Below are 16,211 nucleotides of genomic sequence, written 5' to 3'. Positions count from 1 at the left end.
TGTGCCTGGAGGATCTCAATGTTGCTAAGAAGCAGGTTTTGAATCCATGTTCATCTGACTCCAAAATCTGCATGCTTCCCGCTAAGCCAACAGCTTTTTATGTCTGATGACCTGAGACAAAGATGAGTAGAAACAACTTGGTTTTAGTTGAGTAAATGGGTAAAGTTTAATTTCTCAGAATTGAAAAAGGAGAATAAACTACCAAGGCCTGAAAGAGACCAGCCTCAGACCATCTTTCCATTTGAAGTCCACCTGAATTAATTACAAACGAATTACAGACAACTTAAAATAGGATCCAGGGGTTGGTGTTGCGGTGCAGTGGGTTAAGCTGCTACATCCCATACTAGAGTGCTCGAGAGTTCCAGTTACTCAGCTTCCAATCTAACTTCCTGCTAATGCAGGAGATGGCCCAAGTAGTTGGGTCTCTACTACTCATGTGGAAGAAAAGGATGGAGTTCCTGGCCCCAGGCATCAACCTGGCTGTTGGGAAGATCTCTGTCTCTCCCTTTCTTGCTTTTGTTTTAAATAAAACCTCAAAAAAAAAAAAAAAAAAAGACTCCAACTTACATACTTGCAGAATGATCAACATTAGGGTGGCAAAGTATTGCCTCATAGCATTCCCTGGGAAAACCATTTCATTTATTGTTTGACTTTAAAAAAAAGTTTCAGGATGCTTGAAGATTCACTGGATATGATTTAAGCACCCATTACTTAGAACATTAATCAACCTGTCTCTTAGATAGCAAGGATATGGTTGCATCTCAATCCATGTTGGCAGGATTTCAAATTCTTGCCCAGTGGAGTCCAAGTCTTTGAATTATCTACCAATTTCTAGCAACGTTCTTAATTTCTCAGCTCACAGGGACTGTTTCAGAACACACTGTGACTGCTTGGGGAGACTTCCTAGTATGGCAGGGTGCCTAATGTCAATCTGAAGTTTTCTTTGTATAATTCCCATCAGATCCATTCAAGCAGTTTCATTAGAGATTATCTAGGGGTGGGAGAAGAAAGGGGAATTATCTATCTGGTACCAATTAATACTCAAATGCAGGAGATAAATTCCTGACTTACACTTTAAAGAATACTGTTTGAAAGGCTGGTGCTGTGGCATAGAAGGTTAAGCCACTGCCTGCAGTGCCAGCATTCCCATATAGGTACTGGTTTGAGTCCCAGCTGCTCTACTTCTGATCCAGTTCCCTGTTTATATGCCTGAGAAGGCAGTGGAAGATGGTCCAAGTGTTTGAGCCCCTGCCACCCACGTGGGAGACCCAGAAGAAGCTCCTGGCTTCAGCCTGGCCCAGCCCCAGCCATTGCGGCCATTTGGGGAGTGAATCAGCAGATGGAAGATCTCTCTCTTTCTTTCTCCTTCTCTCTCTTTGTATCTCAGCCATTCAAATAAATAAAATAAATTAAAAAAAAAAAAAAAGAATAGCATTTGAGGGGCTGACATTGTGGTGCAGTGGGTTAAGCTGCCACTTGCAATGCTGGCACTCCACATGAGCACTGGCCAGTCCCAGTTGCTCCACTTCAAGTCCAGCTCCCTGCTAATGTGCTAGAGACAGCAGAAGAAGATGGTCCAAATACTTGGGCACGTGCACCCACTTGGGAGACCCGGATGAAGCTCCTTGCTCCTGCCTTGCCTAGTCCCCACCATGGTGGCCATCAGGAGAGTGAATCAGCAGATAAGAGATCTCTGTCTGCCCCTCCCTCTCTGTTTCTCTCTCTCTTTGACTCTGCCTTTCAATTAACAAATCCTTAAAAATAAAAAAGAATACAGTTTAATCAAGTCCAATACTGTAAATTTATTCTACAGACATAATCATATACATGGACGCTTATAATAGTGAAAAACCGGAAACAAATATATATAGTAGGGGTTTCTTTAAATATATGTATATTTGAAAGGCAGAGTTAGACGGTGAGAGAGAGAGAGAGAGACAGAGAGAAAGGTCTTCCTTCCGTTGGTTCACCCCCCCAATGGCCACCATGGCCGGCATGCTGTGCCGATCTGAAGCCAGAAGCCAGGTGCTTCCTCCTGGTCTCCCATGCAGGTGCAGGGCCCAAGCACTTGGGCCACCCTCCACTGCCTTCTCGGGCCACAGCAGAGAGCTGGACTGGAAGAGGAGCAACCGGGACAGGACTGGCACCCCAACCGCACTGCAGGCGGAGGATTAGCCTAGTGAGCCATGGCGCCGGCCTGTTTAAATATATTATAGTATAATCGTAGCTTCCTGTGTGTCTCAGTTTCTTAATCTATAAAATGGGATAATAAAAGAAAGCACGTGTTTCCTCACAGGGATGTTGTAGGAGTATATATATTAATGCATGCTCAACACTTAGAATAGTGGTTAATTTAGAGTAAGTCCTCAGTGGTATTATTATCACATAATGAAATACTATAGTTAATTGATGAAATGATACACAGTTATTAAGAGAAAAGAGGTAATTTCATGTCCTGACATGAGAAGATCCTATGTTGTCCGAGTCAGAGACAGAGCATTAACAGGTGCACACCCTCCACATAAGGGTGCCCCAGCAAGGAGCCTGTAGGAAAACATACCGAGCTGCTCTCAGTGGTTGCCTCTGAGTTTTTCTTTGGGAGGGTGGCTTTTAAAAGATCCAACTACCTGTACAGGGGCAGTAGGACACTCTAGCCTAAAAAGTTGTTACAATCAGTGTCATTTCCATTACACAAGAAAACCAAAGAAACAGAAATTAATTGATTTAAATCCATTAGAAGCAATGCATGCCCGTCTAATTTCAAAGAATCAATATTTGTTTTGAGGCTTTTATTGAGTGAATTCATGTTGACTAACCAGCAAAACAAAAGCCACTAAGAAAATAAAGCCATTAAATAATAAGGCAAACCCAAACAAAAGATTGGAGAGCCAGCAAAAGCAAGCTGTGAATGTGTCTGTGAATACAATGACTCTGAAGGCACCTTTGACAGGATTGCTGATGACCACACTTGGCTATGCCTGCAATCGCCTTGCCCCAAGAGAGGGGTACCCTCAGCTCCAGGGAGAGAGGAAACCTCCAAGACCCTGGAACATCCTGCCTGAGCTATGACTGAGACCTGGAGTGGGGACTCTGGGGCATGCAGTGGCTTGCTCTTTGTAGAGGCAAGCCACTAACATCAGCCAGGTAAGAAGTGGACCAGGTGTTAGTGGCCGAGCCCAAATAAAAACTCTGCGACAGAGGCTCAGGTTGAGTGGCCACAGTTGGCCATTCTCTGCATGCATCATCACGCATCACCGCTGAGAGAAGTCAGCGCTGCCTGTGTTGACTCCACGGGGAGAGGAAACTGATGCCTGAACCCTGCAGTACGCACCTCTTCCCTTGGCTGACTTGAATCTGTGGCCTTTCACGTAATAACCCACAACTGTGGGAGTGACAGCTTTTCTGAGTTCTTTGAGTCCTTCAAACACGTTAGTGAACCTGAGGTTGATGTGTATACCAAAGCCACATTCTGCAGGTCAGAGTAATACATGACCAGGGGCAAGGTCGCCAGCAAGGAGCACATGTGAACACCTTCCAAGTCCCAGACTTGGTGTGGGAAGCCTTACCATCTTGCTTTTCACAAGCTCCTCGATTGCACTGACGAGCTCAGCTGCACTTGGCGTTTCGGAGCTGGTTGGACGCACTAACAACCGAGATGAGGCCTGCGGAAGTGAAGAAGAAGACGGGGGAGGGGAGGCCTCCTGTTAGTAAGTGGACACTTAGAAAATTCCTCTGCAAGCTCCGTCTCTTTTTAAAAAGTAATTCCAGACAGAAAGACCACAAGTTTGTCTTTGTTTGAATTTATTTAAAGTCGTCCTTTTAAATTTACAATATTCTGACATGAAACATTAAATAAAACCTGTCTGGGATACATGTGGAAAGCAGACAGTGTCTGTTTTCAATCCGCAGTCAAGTAACATCACCATGTTTCTCAGAGAGGTGACTGGGCAGGGGTATCCTAACCGTAACTTTCCCAACTGCTGGCTAGGCTCTAGGTCAAGGAGAAAAAAACAGAATCTGATCAACAGAAGAATGAGAGGCTGGAGGGCTCAAGAGTAAGTCCTTAAATAATCAGGAAACAAAACAAGATACTAAAAATGGCTTTACTGTGCTTATGGGATTAAGAAAGTAAGAAATGAGAAAGAAAAGGAAAGGAGCCAGGGTACGGTGACCAGACAGGGAGGAGAGGGGGACAAGCTCACCATTTTCTGTGCCATCCATTTCCCCAATGATTAGTGCAGAGTACGGAAGAGCTGAGGCCTCACAAGCTATCAGATGCCACTTATGGCTAGAATCGAGGGCGTAAAGGGGTTGACAATAAGGAAATCTGGGGGAGGGGCTACTGAGTTCAAGTTTCAGTAATTAGCAAACAGTGTGTTTGCAGATTACTTGCACCATTAATTAACTGGGAATTAGAAGGGGGTGTAATATGAACCTTGTTTCATATTAGGGACAGCAGACATGCATGCGACACATGGCCAGCTGTTCTCGTGACGCATTTCTCACGACAGACAGGTACAGATTCATATGTTTACAACAAGGCTGTTACAAATGTGGGTCAAAATATGTACTTTGCAAAACAAACGTTCGTCTAATGAAATTTGGAATATGAGGTGAAGAAAGCAAAGGAAAAGAAAAGTCAAATGGAAAGGTATGGAAACTGAGCCAAAACAGACACAGAGCACAAATCAACATAATGCTGCAGCGGAGTTCACAGAAAGAGAAAACAAAACAAAACAAAAAATTAGTCACAAGATAATATACTGTCTTGGAACATCACTACAGATTTTTGTAAATGAAGAATCGCCATTGATACTCAGTGAGATAACATAATACCCAATGACATGACACAATTACCAATACATGACTCCAGCAATCAGAAGAATATATGCAATTCATGCTTTCAATGGGAAAAAATATGTCCTTGTCTGATGAGTAAGTCAACAGGGCCCAGTCCCTTACTCTCAGCATAAACACCCAGATCTAATAAATTTCAATTTTCTGCTTTGAAAAACAGTGTAGTTTAGAGTGTGACCAAACAGCTCAGGAGTTGAGAAAACCACACAGCCCCTATTTCCTGGCTTGTTACTGCATGAGAGGGGGCTGAGGCCCCCTCAGCTCAGACTCCTGCTGCTTCTCCTCTCCCCACAGAGCGTGGCGCCTGCACATCATATGCACATGAGATGCTGGGATGCAACCTCTATGCTAGGTTCTGTAGCTCACAGCTCCGAGACCTGAGCACCCTTACTGTGGACTGCGTGTTACAGAGGGCACAGGAGTGCTGTGGCAATGCATGCTGTGCGGCAAGACTAACGTGAGATGGGGCATGACCTTGCAGCTGTGGCAGGTCCTGGGTCATAAAACACAGGAAAACTGACCTAGTAAGTTACTGTGTCTGAGCTTACAAGGGAGTTAGTGAGGGAAAAAAGGCAAAGAATGGAAGAAAAAAATGTTGAAAACACATCTATTTTAGTCAGAAAACCTAGTTACTGCCAAAAAAAAAAAAAAAAAAAAAAAAAAAGCCACCAATGATGATTTCTAGCATGATTTCCAACACCTACAATTTTCAGGGGGCACAGTGGGACCAGAATGTGACAGAGGACTGCAAGCTCATTTATCAGGTTTCTATTCTGATATTTTACTTTTAGGGTCTTACAATTGGGATGTACAAAACGATTTTAGATGACAAGAACTCAAGAAATATTGAAATATTGAAAACAATTGGTTGGCTTGAAGCTGCTGTCTGTATCCTAAGAGGAGGCTCTTAGCATTCAAGAGATTGCTATGCTCTGATAACTATGCCCTGTCCTGATCCCACAAACTAACGTAGGTCACTCTGGACCAGGTAACTGGACCACAATTAAGTCTTGCTTTAAAACAAAACTGTGTGTAAAACCACCTCACAGAGGGAGCCAGAGGGCCTACTATTCATTTTCTGCCACATGCAGGCAAACCTTCTGCGGTTTTTCTGATTGTTTTCTGAAGGACTCTAATCAATATATTGGGAAACTAAAAATTACATTTAAAGTAGCAATTACTGAAGCACTATTGAAAATGCATTCACTATAATTATATGCAAAAGACTGCCTGCGAGAGCACCAGGCCACCCAGAGCTGTCTGTCCCAGAGTCTCCTATCTTCTGCGATGCGGCTGGCGAGGAGCAGTTCCTGAAAGGGTGACTGCCCTGGCACAGGTGTCCCGGGCCCCCTTACCTTGTCATCCTGCGAGTCTGGCTGGAGGAGGCTGTGCTGCTGGATGGCCATGGGCGGGGGCAGGGGCACGGCATCGGCCCCCTCCTCCCCTTCTTCTTCACCGCAGCTCTGCATGCCCGAGGAGGAGGACTTCGAGAGTGTGCCACTGCTGAGGCCCTCGTTCCGGCCCCTCTGAAATCAAGTCAACATTTGCTCATTGCATTCCAGACCACTGACTGCCAATGGCAGGGGCCCTAGACCCTGATGAGCATGGACAGTGGGATGGCAGAAACCAGGAAAAGGTCTTTTTGACCTGAATGGCAACTTTTCATTCCCAGCCTGCTCACTAGATGAGACACAGCCATGAAGGTGTCCTTTGAGGCGCTGCCAATCACCCATGAGGCTCCGAACACACCTCATCTTCAAGAAACCAACAACAACAAAACAGTCTGAAAACTTGCACTATGTCCCTCATGTTCATTCACTTCCTTAGGTCAAGCTGGTTTCAGGATTGATACCTTGCTAAAGGAAAAATCACTGAGAAAATAAGGGCATAAAGAAAAATGCAAGCTGAGATGCATTGTATGAATCTGCGTTTTAAGCATCCTATTCATTTACCTCTGTTCTTGCTTTTAGGGGAGTAACTGTTCTACCCAGAGGACACAGATTTACAAAACAGACTCTTTGGGGCCTAAGGGCCCACACAGCACAGTGAAAATGGAGAAAACACACATCTGTCCGGTACGTGAAATGACACAAAGCTAGTCCTGTCTCTCCTCGCTCTGTTTGAGTCTGTGTGGGATTTGGGTGTGGGGGGTCCAAGTTAAAACTCTGGAGGCCTCTGACACCTCCTGTGCTAAAGGCTATCTGGAGGATCACCAAAGAATTCCGTTTTCTGCAATGTAATTTAAAACCCTTCTGGAGAAAAGGAAATAGAAAAAAAAATTCCTGGCTTACCTACAGCCTTGTACCTTTGGTGACATGGGAACAACCCAGTGTTACTTGGTCGGCAAGGCAGATTAACCTGATGTTTTCCGCTCAGGATAAGTGTAAGTGTAAATCTTGGGGAAAAATAACTGTAGGATGTAAATCTACTATAAGTCCTGCCAGATTAAGACTGGGGCTTTCTATGTGAAATCTTGTAGTGTTTAGCGCTAACCTCAGGGCCTGCTCCCATCTTCTGCTACACAACCCAGGGCCTGGGGCCTTGCCACGAGGTAGAGTGAGCAGAGAGGGCTGCAGCCCAGAACACCCACTTCTTACTCAGCAGCCTGGGGGAGTGCAGAAGCCCTGTGTGATCTGCCCAGGCTCACTGAGGAGCAGCTGTGCAGTCATCTTGTAAGCTGTTCTCGCTTAACCGCACAGCATGCTAAGCAGAGACGTGAATGAGGTCATCTGATGCTGCCGTGTCCAGCGAAACACAGAGAACAGCACAAGATTAGTCTGTTCCTAAGACAAGCAGCTAGTCCTGCAACTTGAAAGAAAACTCAGAAAAGCACATGTTGGGAGCATCCTTTGGCCTCCCCCGGTTTAGGGACATCGACCTACCTCTTCCACAGTCTCGTCCTGCGGAGTGGCGGCGCTGTCGTCGGAGTCCTTCTGCGAGCCGGCGTCGGCGCTCTTGCGGACCTCCCTGCTCTTCTTGTGCTTGTGCGCCAGCTTCTTCACGTGCCCGTCGGCCTTGCCACTGCTGAGCCGCCGCACAGGGCTGGTGAGCCACTTGCGCAGGGTGTTGCCTGGCCGCTTGGGGCCTGGTGAGCTCTGGGCCCCGATCATGTGGGGCTGCAGGGATGCGACGGAAGCAGGAGGACTGGCATCGTTACTGGACACAGACAATGAGTCTGGTGGGATGAGAACAAAGAGGGAGCTTTACTAACGATGTGCAGTTACTCCCAGGGCCAAAGGTCATGCCATCTGCTGCCTGTGTTAGTCCCCCACATTGTGTGAGAAGCTCAGCTGGGTCCCAGGAAGCTTTGCCTGTTGGCTTTACAAGATTGAGCCTATCCTTCTCTCTCACAGACACACTTCTTAAAGTTTATCAAACCTGGGTTTTGCCAGACACGATTTTTCTCAAGATGCACTGTGCCTCCAGAGACATCTGAATCACCAATCCTGAGTGCCAGCAGCACCATCGTGATAGAAGTGTCACAAAGCATTTACGGTATCACAGACACTAGAGGACACACTCGTAAAATTATCTTTGCCCATTTCCGTGATCAGTAAAAGCCAAGAAAGACAATTTTAAAGAAAAACATGTTTTAGCTACATAAACAGAAATACTTATCTGTCTGAAAAATGTGTTCATTTGACCCACAGCCAGCAAATACAACGTTGTAATTGCAACTATAAAAAATAGCACAGATTTGCCCTGGCCAGACTTTGTCATATACAATACCCAGCTGGAGATACCAATAGCCGTGGAAGAAGGCACAGCAGGGTGGTCACCTGGAGAGCCAGGTCAGCAGCTGGACCACACAGGTCCATGGCGGCTTTGCCTGCAGCCTCCACAAAGTCATCTGCCATGTTGGGACAGACACATCAATGAGGGACACAAAGCAACAGCACGTTTTAAAATCAAGTCAGAGGAGAAGGAGTCTTCCTCAAACAGTCAAAATATCTTACAGAAACCATATCCAAACCATGCTTCTCAGTGGATCTCAAAGATGAAATGCAGTCCACGCTGGGTTGATGACTGCTCAGCAACAGCAGACCCTGACAGACTCACGGAGACAGGCGAGGTGCTGCTTCCCAACCTAAGAACGCTGTGCACGCTGTGCACGCTGTGCGGCCCCTCCCAAGAGCGTGAGAAAAGGCCCCAGCACCGTGACGGGGACCAAATGCTTTAGCTGGATTGAAGACGGTCACAGTCAGCCACTATGCTTGCTGTTTTCTTAAATCTTTTTTAGTCTTAAATACACTAAAATGAACTTTTGGAAACAGTCTTTCACTCAGACACAGGACTAATGAAGCAGATTCCCCTCTGTGGCACTGCAGACCACCGGGCACTGCGGTCAGAAGGCAGCAGAGCCCAGGCCCGGGCCCTGACGCAACGTCCAGTAACCAGCAGGCGCCCACCACATGCTCCAGACGCCAGGATTAGACAGTGGTACCCGTCTAACTGCCATCCCACACTTTCCTCCGCTCAAGGTGCAGACTGGTACAGGGTATAATTTTCGTAAATAGATACTGTGTTTTCAGGAGAAATCAGTCATTCTTAGAAATCTATTTATTTTCTCAGAGGCAGACTTAGGTTCAAAACAAACCAGTATCTGTTAAATAATAACCACCACTGTGCTCTTCCCCCATGGATGCATGTATGTTACATGTGTATACGACATGTATATTTTTTTCACATTAGTTTAAATTTACTTTTAAATGAAGAGTTACTAAAACATTTCCACACCAGTCTCATTTTTCCTAGGAACAATCTGGATGAGGTAGGATAGAATGACATCATCAAGTCAACCCTATTCCTAGGAACCTTCTTGGATGCTCGCTTGGGTTAAAGGGCAAGGGAGGGAGACACAGTCCCCAGCCTCAGGCACTCCTGATGTAGTGACAACAGGAAGGACAAATGAGAGTGGAGGGTTTGGATAATCACAGGCAGATGGTAATTTATTCAACTAGTATTTTATTTTTAGCACCAACTATTAGCAGGACACTGTGCTCTGCAGCAGGTGGCAGATTTCAGAGTCGTTTTACCGGGTTGTGACTCAGCGCCAAGCACAGCACTTGCACTGGACAGAGATAAATAACCACTTGTTTCTTCAGCCATGAGACCTACCACAGAGTGTTTTCTGGATCACAGGATTATGAGATGCTACAGGCAAGGTACAAACTTTGATAGGGGTTAAGAAGACGGAGCCGGGGGCGGATCACGGAAGACTTCCCGGAGGAGGCCCCAGTGCTGCCTCTGAGCGAATCCCATAGTATGAGATCAGGAGGAAGTGAGCTCCACGAGGCAGGGGCCCCCCTCTGCCCTGCGACCTGACATGCTCACAGTACCTGGCATATAGTACGTGGACATTAAGAACTGAGCTGCAGAATCAGAAATCACCAGCTTAAAGAGACAGGGCAAGCTGAGTCACAGCCCATAGTTTAAAAACAACTATTGCAGACTAATCCTCCACCTGCGGCGCCAGCACCCTGGGTTCTAGTGCCGGTCGGGGCACCGGATTCTGTCCCAGTTGTCCCTCTTCCAGGCCAGCTCTCTGCTATGGCCCGGAGTGCAGTGGAGGATGGCCCAGGTCCTTGGGCCCAGCACCCGCATGGGAGACCAGGAGAAGCACCTGGCTCCTGGCTTCAGATCAGCGTGGTGCACTGGCAGTGGCATGCCGGCCGCAGCGGCCATTGGAAGGTGAACCAACGGTAAAGGAAGACCTTTCTTTCTCTCTCTCTCTCTCACTGTCCACTCTGCCTGTCAAAAAAAAAAAAACAAAAAAAAACAAAACAACAACAACAAAAAAACCCAAAAAACAAAAAACAAAACAAAAAAACACACACACAAAAAAACAGCTATTGCTTTGGCAAATGCTTGCGAGGCTGAATAGCTACACAAGACAAAGAACCATGGAGGTGGCATATGATGGAGGCAGAAGACAACCTGTCGGGCTTGAGATGTGAGGTCTCACCGACACATCCCTGTTGTTTAGCAGATGAAATGAAGGGGGCAAGAAAAAGACTCAGGCCCGTTTACTTAATCACGTTCATCAGAACAGGAAAACCTCCATACCAATAAATCAATTCACAGATGTTTCTGAGCCTAAAAGTGAGACTCAGGGGATTTGGCATGGGAGCAACACAGCACAGACTAGGAACCCTAAGTGAGACAAGGTGGGGAACTGTGACATGGTCCCTTTGTCCACCCAGACTGGCAGTGATGGAAGAGGGTACGTGCAGTGTGGGCAGGGAAGCCCTGACGCATACAGATCCTTCCACTGTTCAGCAGGCCCTGTGGGCCTCTGCATGCATCACAGCACGAACCACAGTCAATTAATAATGCTTTGTGGACCCAGCTGGCCATACAAGGATGGGTCTCAGGGCCCTTTAGCCTAGCCTGGGAAAGGAGTTGGTGGTTGTACAAATGGCTCAAAAAGAAAAAGAAATGAGACACGTCACTTCCCAGCTTCTTTCTGTGAGCTCAGCTGCGCAGGATTTGGTTCTCTGCCCTTTGGGAAGCAGGTTCAAAAGCGATTTCCTGCTCCCCTGACAAGTCAAGCATTAGAAACATGGCTGCAGCCTCAACAGTCCATCCTAGAACCAGGAAGGAACTGAGCTGCCCCATGTAGTGCCTCAGATGAACATGAACAATTCTGTGCACTGCTCCTGGGGAGATAGTGAGCAGTTCTCTTCCCGATTTCCTACTGAGCAAGTCATGGAGGTGATGTTATTTCATGTCAATGGAATATTCTATTAGAAAGATGCCAGCAGAAGTCACAAACAAAAATGTTTTGTAGAATTATTTCACTTTGAAAAACATCTTGTTTCAGAAGTCTGAAAATACAGGCAGAAAATGTCCTTGTAAGTCTCTGAGCTTGACAGAAATTCTGTCTGGTGCAAACCTGATGCATGTCATAATTTTGGTGATCAGCAATAAAAAACAAGCAAAACAAAAGTAAAAAAATCTAAAATATTGTCTGTTTTTAGTTATGCTCAATTTTTCATGTGACTAGACTCTGAAAATAAATTATATTTTCTTTTCTCTATAGAAATTCCTTTTGCATAAATCAATGGATTATAACTGCAAATGTGCTCTTTGCTGGGTTGTGACATAAATCAGAAGTTTAAAAAGCTTCAAAAAAATTTTTAAAGATTTATTTATTTATTTGAAAGTCAGAGTTACACAGAGAGAGGAGAACCAGAGGCAGCGGCAGAGAGAGAGAGGTCTTCCCTCCGTCAGCTCACTCCCCAGTTGGCCTCAATGGCCGGAGCTGTGCCGATCCGAAGCCAGGAGCCAGGAGCTTCTTCTGGGTCTCCCATGTGGGTGCAGGGACCCAAGGACTTGGGCCATCTTCTACTGCTTTCCCAGGCCAGAGCAGAGAGCTGGATCGGAAGTGGAGCAGCCGGGCCTTGAACCGGTGCCCATATGGGATGCCAGCGCTTCAGGCCAGGGCATTAACCTGCTGCACCACAGCGCCGGCCCCTCAAATTTTTTCAACTTAGTACAATCACTATGCCTGCTACCATAAAGAACAGCTTTTGCCCATTGGACCAGACCTGCTCTGCTGCAAATTCTGAATTAAACCACAAGTTCTGGTATTGCCAGTGGAATTAAGGCCTCCAACAGCAGTGGGCACAAGATAAGCACACAGCTTTAGAACTGTTTGCTCTCTTGGGAAAGATCTTGAGTCACTGGCAGCACACACATGTGTTTCCCAGAAGAGGCCCTGGTAGCGGCTGACACAGGAATGGGCCGTCCACACAGGAGCCAGAGCACACAGTGCAGACATCAGCCCTGCACAGGGCATGCAAGCTCCTGCCCTCCAGCACAGTGCCCTCACCTTTTCCCTGGGGATCTGTGCAAGGAGGGAACTCCTTAGAAGTACAATGCTAAGGTCAGAAGTCTGCACAACCAGCCCACGAATCCATCTTCCTACTGGGGTAGCGTCTGCCAGGAGAGGAAGTCAACCATGACCCTCAGGCTCCAGGTTTTGTGTGGGTGGGCACCCTGTCTGGCTTGTTTACAGGGACATGCCCAGCTGCTAACAGGCTGCCTGGCATAGCATTAGAGCTTAGTAAGTGGGGATATGTTGAATAAATGACAAACAGGTGAGTGAACAAACCAGCTACAACTATTTCTCAGTTTCCCTTCCCCAGCCTAAGCACACTATTGATCATTTAGGTCAATCACTGTGAACAGTGATGTCCTGAGTTAGTGGAATAACAGGATCAGGCTGGAGATGAACAAGTGATATCTAAATTGTAGACAAACTCGAGAGTTTAATTATTCACCTCTAAGACAATTACTCCGAGCACACCAAGGCCATCCTCCTGTAACCTGTCCCTCCCTCCCTGCCTCTCACTTGCTTTCTCCCAAGGAAGAGCCCAGGTAGGTGCCCACCATTTGAGGCAGCAGTGGCAGATAAGACTGCACGACCCAAGAAGCACAATGAAACTCATTTGTGGCTCAAACTGTGTTTGTTCTTGCTTCCCATTTCCAGTTACTTTTGTCTTCCTCTTAACAATGACCTTCTTGGAAGAAAGAGTTAACCCTCAATCCTGATTCTCCATGCTCCCCCTTCCCTCCAACTTTCCTGTCTGAGAATACCTTCATTCACACTGGTACCAGTGTGCTGGGAAACCCACTGCTGGCAGGCCCAGAGGAGGATCAATCAGGGACGTCAGGAAGAACCCGTATCTGGCTCTGGCCCTCCCACTCGGCAGCAAAACAATGGGCATGTGAGTTCCCCCATTTCATGTGGCTGTTAACAGGACAAAAGGAAGTGAAGGGAATGAATGGACCTTAGGCACTATAAGGTGGCTGTGCCACCAGGATGACAGTAGGTCAGAACTCAGTACACTGATTTAGGGTCAACTCCGAGTACCCAGACTATGAGAGTGAGGTTTATAATCATACGCCTAGGATAGTGTCTAGGATGTATTAACAATCATTTTTTAGATGAAGGATCAATTAAATAAACCTGGACGAGTCACTTCATTTTTTAAAAAAAAAAATACTTGTCCCTTATTAAGCAGATGCAGCAGACACAGCATTAACACAAACCATCCGCACATCAGTCACTTAGAGATGTTCAAGTGTGCACATGAGGAAGCCATTCGTGATCTGCTTGGTGCCCAAAGCAGCAAAAACCAATTCAAGATTCTCTCTGGAGTGGAGGGGAAAATCCTCACATAGATGGCTTCTCCACTTAAATCAGGGTTCACACAAAGTCCGTGCTAGGTTCTTTTTAAAATAAAGAAAAAAAGAGGAAAGAAAGCAAGAGTTCTGACCTCTAGCCCCATACAGGAAAGAGTTTCCCCACGTGAACACACACAATGCCAGAACTGCTGGGAGAAGAGAAATCTCCTTCTAGCCCACGTCTGTAAACTTGGGACATCTGTGATTAATAAAAGCACTTTTTTTTTTAATTTAAGAAAAAAAGGAAAGGACTGTGTCTTGCTAGCTGCAGACTAAGAAGGATCACATTTCATTTTAACTCTCTCGTTTTCACGCTGGAAGAGTCTTAACAGTGCCAAGTGCCGTAGAGTGTGACTGGACTGCCGGGTATGGTGCCTAACTGAACTAAAAACCCCAGCCCCCGCATTTCAAAGTGGTTCTCCCAAATCTCCGCATTTTGTCCACTTCCACTCTGGGTAGCAGTAAGCTCAGGAGGCGGGGATTTTGGCTGACCGGTTCACACCGTGTAGCTGGAGTCTAAAGGCTCCTTTGCTCACGCAGGTGTGCAGGATTTGCTGAGTGAGCACCTGACAGATGGCAGTCAAGGCCATGGGGCCAGGGGCATGGACATCTGACAAGCCAATGGCTGGCTTTTGCTTCAGTTTCCTGATATGTAAATGAAAGTGACTCCTCTTGCTTTCCCAAGCTGCTGGGGGGAAGAAGTACAAAAAGGTGGTTGTAAATTTAACAACTTTGTTTTTCACTTAGAAAAGAAAAACTGCAAAAGGCCAAAAAGGAAGTAGGACAACATAGAGCAAGGAGATGTCCCATCAGAGGGACGAGCACCCCAGGCCCTGCAGGGATGGGGAATGCCTGGCCTCTCTGGACAACTGGGGTCACAGGTTTTACAACCGCATGGGCACCATGCAGATGTGGTGACAAGCACCCCTCACTTCACCATGCCAACAAAGTGTAAGCCACAGGATGGATGCTGACAGTCGTGCCGTGTCCCACGAGGCACGGCCACCATGTAAACACATGCATTCAACACTGGGAGGCTTTCCAATAAACATGTGTCTCACATTCCAAATTCTCCCTCCACGGTCTCCCCAAATGACTTTAGCTGATTTGTTTTGAAGATAATTTCATCTTTCTGTCCATTGCAGGTGTTAAAAAATATCTGTCAAATGAACAATGCAATGCTTGATGAGATCTCTGACCAGGTTAAGCACAACTGAGAGGTGAAGTCCTAAAGTGGGGCTTGTGTTGTGGCCGAGCAGGTCAAGTTGCTGCTGTGATGCCGACAATCCCAACAATCCCAACAATCCCATATGGGTAATAGTTCTATTCCCAGGTGCTCGAATACAATCCAGCTCCCTGCTTATGTGCCCTGGAAAGTAGCAGAAGATTGTCCAAGTATTTGGGTCCCTGCACCAAAGCAGGAGTTCCGGATGGTGTTCTAAGGCTCCTGAATTTGGCCTAGCCCAGCCCCTCTGGTTGTTGTGGCCATTTAAGGAGTGAACCAGCCGATGGAATACTGATCTCTCTCTCTCTCTCTCTCTCTCTCTCTCTCTCTCTCTCTCATATCCCCTCTAATTCTGCCTTTGAAATAAAAATAAATACATCTTTTAAAAAAGTCCCAAAGCAAAAGGCTATTCTGCAATTCTGGTTTTAAGGACTTAAATGTTTGTTTAGCAGTTACTGCCATGTGCTCAAGAAAGAGAATTCAAAGACCCTTTGGGGCAGCTGCTTCTAATGTGTGAAAATAATTCCATCAGACTATTTGAGAATGGGCTGGGTTTAACCAGATGTACCCAGCTCATGCCAGTTTCTCAAATCTCTGTCTCATCAAGAATTCAATGCAGCAACTGGCATTCTTATTCAATAAAGATCTTCTATCCCAGGGAGGTTGTAATGTGCACATGAAAATCAGGTTTTAAATTCGCAAGCAATAAGCAAGTTGACAGCATATGACTGTGAGTTGGTTCAAATACTCCGGAGCAAAATTTCTGAGTAAATTATTTTCACCGCTATACTCTGAACGGGAGTTGAATTTTTGGCTTTTAAAATCAAGATAAGTTTTTTCTTAAAAAAAAACACACTGAAGTGAACTGGCAGCTGTTTCACAGATCACAGGGAAAGTGAGCTAAGCTAAGTTCTTCCTCCAGATGCATGTCTAAGGA

General features: G+C 46.2%; 1 protein-coding gene across 2 annotated transcripts in view; it reads right to left on the bottom strand.

The window, feature by feature from the left end:
* The window catches only part of TRIO (trio Rho guanine nucleotide exchange factor), a 387,461-nt gene that overhangs the window by 42,716 nt on the left and 328,534 nt on the right, over positions 1 to 16,211 (bottom strand). For both annotated transcript variants that reach the window (XM_062211811.1, XM_062211812.1), the window contains exons 35-37: positions 7,740 to 8,032; positions 6,213 to 6,383; positions 3,567 to 3,662 (exon numbers count right to left, since the gene is read on the bottom strand). In XM_062211811.1, coding sequence (XP_062067795.1) covers positions 3,567 to 3,662; positions 6,213 to 6,383; positions 7,740 to 8,032 — 560 coding nt within the window. The remainder of the gene's footprint in view (positions 1 to 3,566; positions 3,663 to 6,212; positions 6,384 to 7,739; positions 8,033 to 16,211) is intronic.

The sequence above is a fragment of the Lepus europaeus genome, chromosome 15 (assembly GCF_033115175.1).
Source record: "Lepus europaeus isolate LE1 chromosome 15, mLepTim1.pri, whole genome shotgun sequence".
Taxonomy (NCBI): Eukaryota; Metazoa; Chordata; class Mammalia; order Lagomorpha; family Leporidae; genus Lepus; species Lepus europaeus.
The sequence above is the reverse complement of the archived record's forward strand: the minus strand, read 5'-3'. Positions and strand labels throughout refer to the sequence as shown.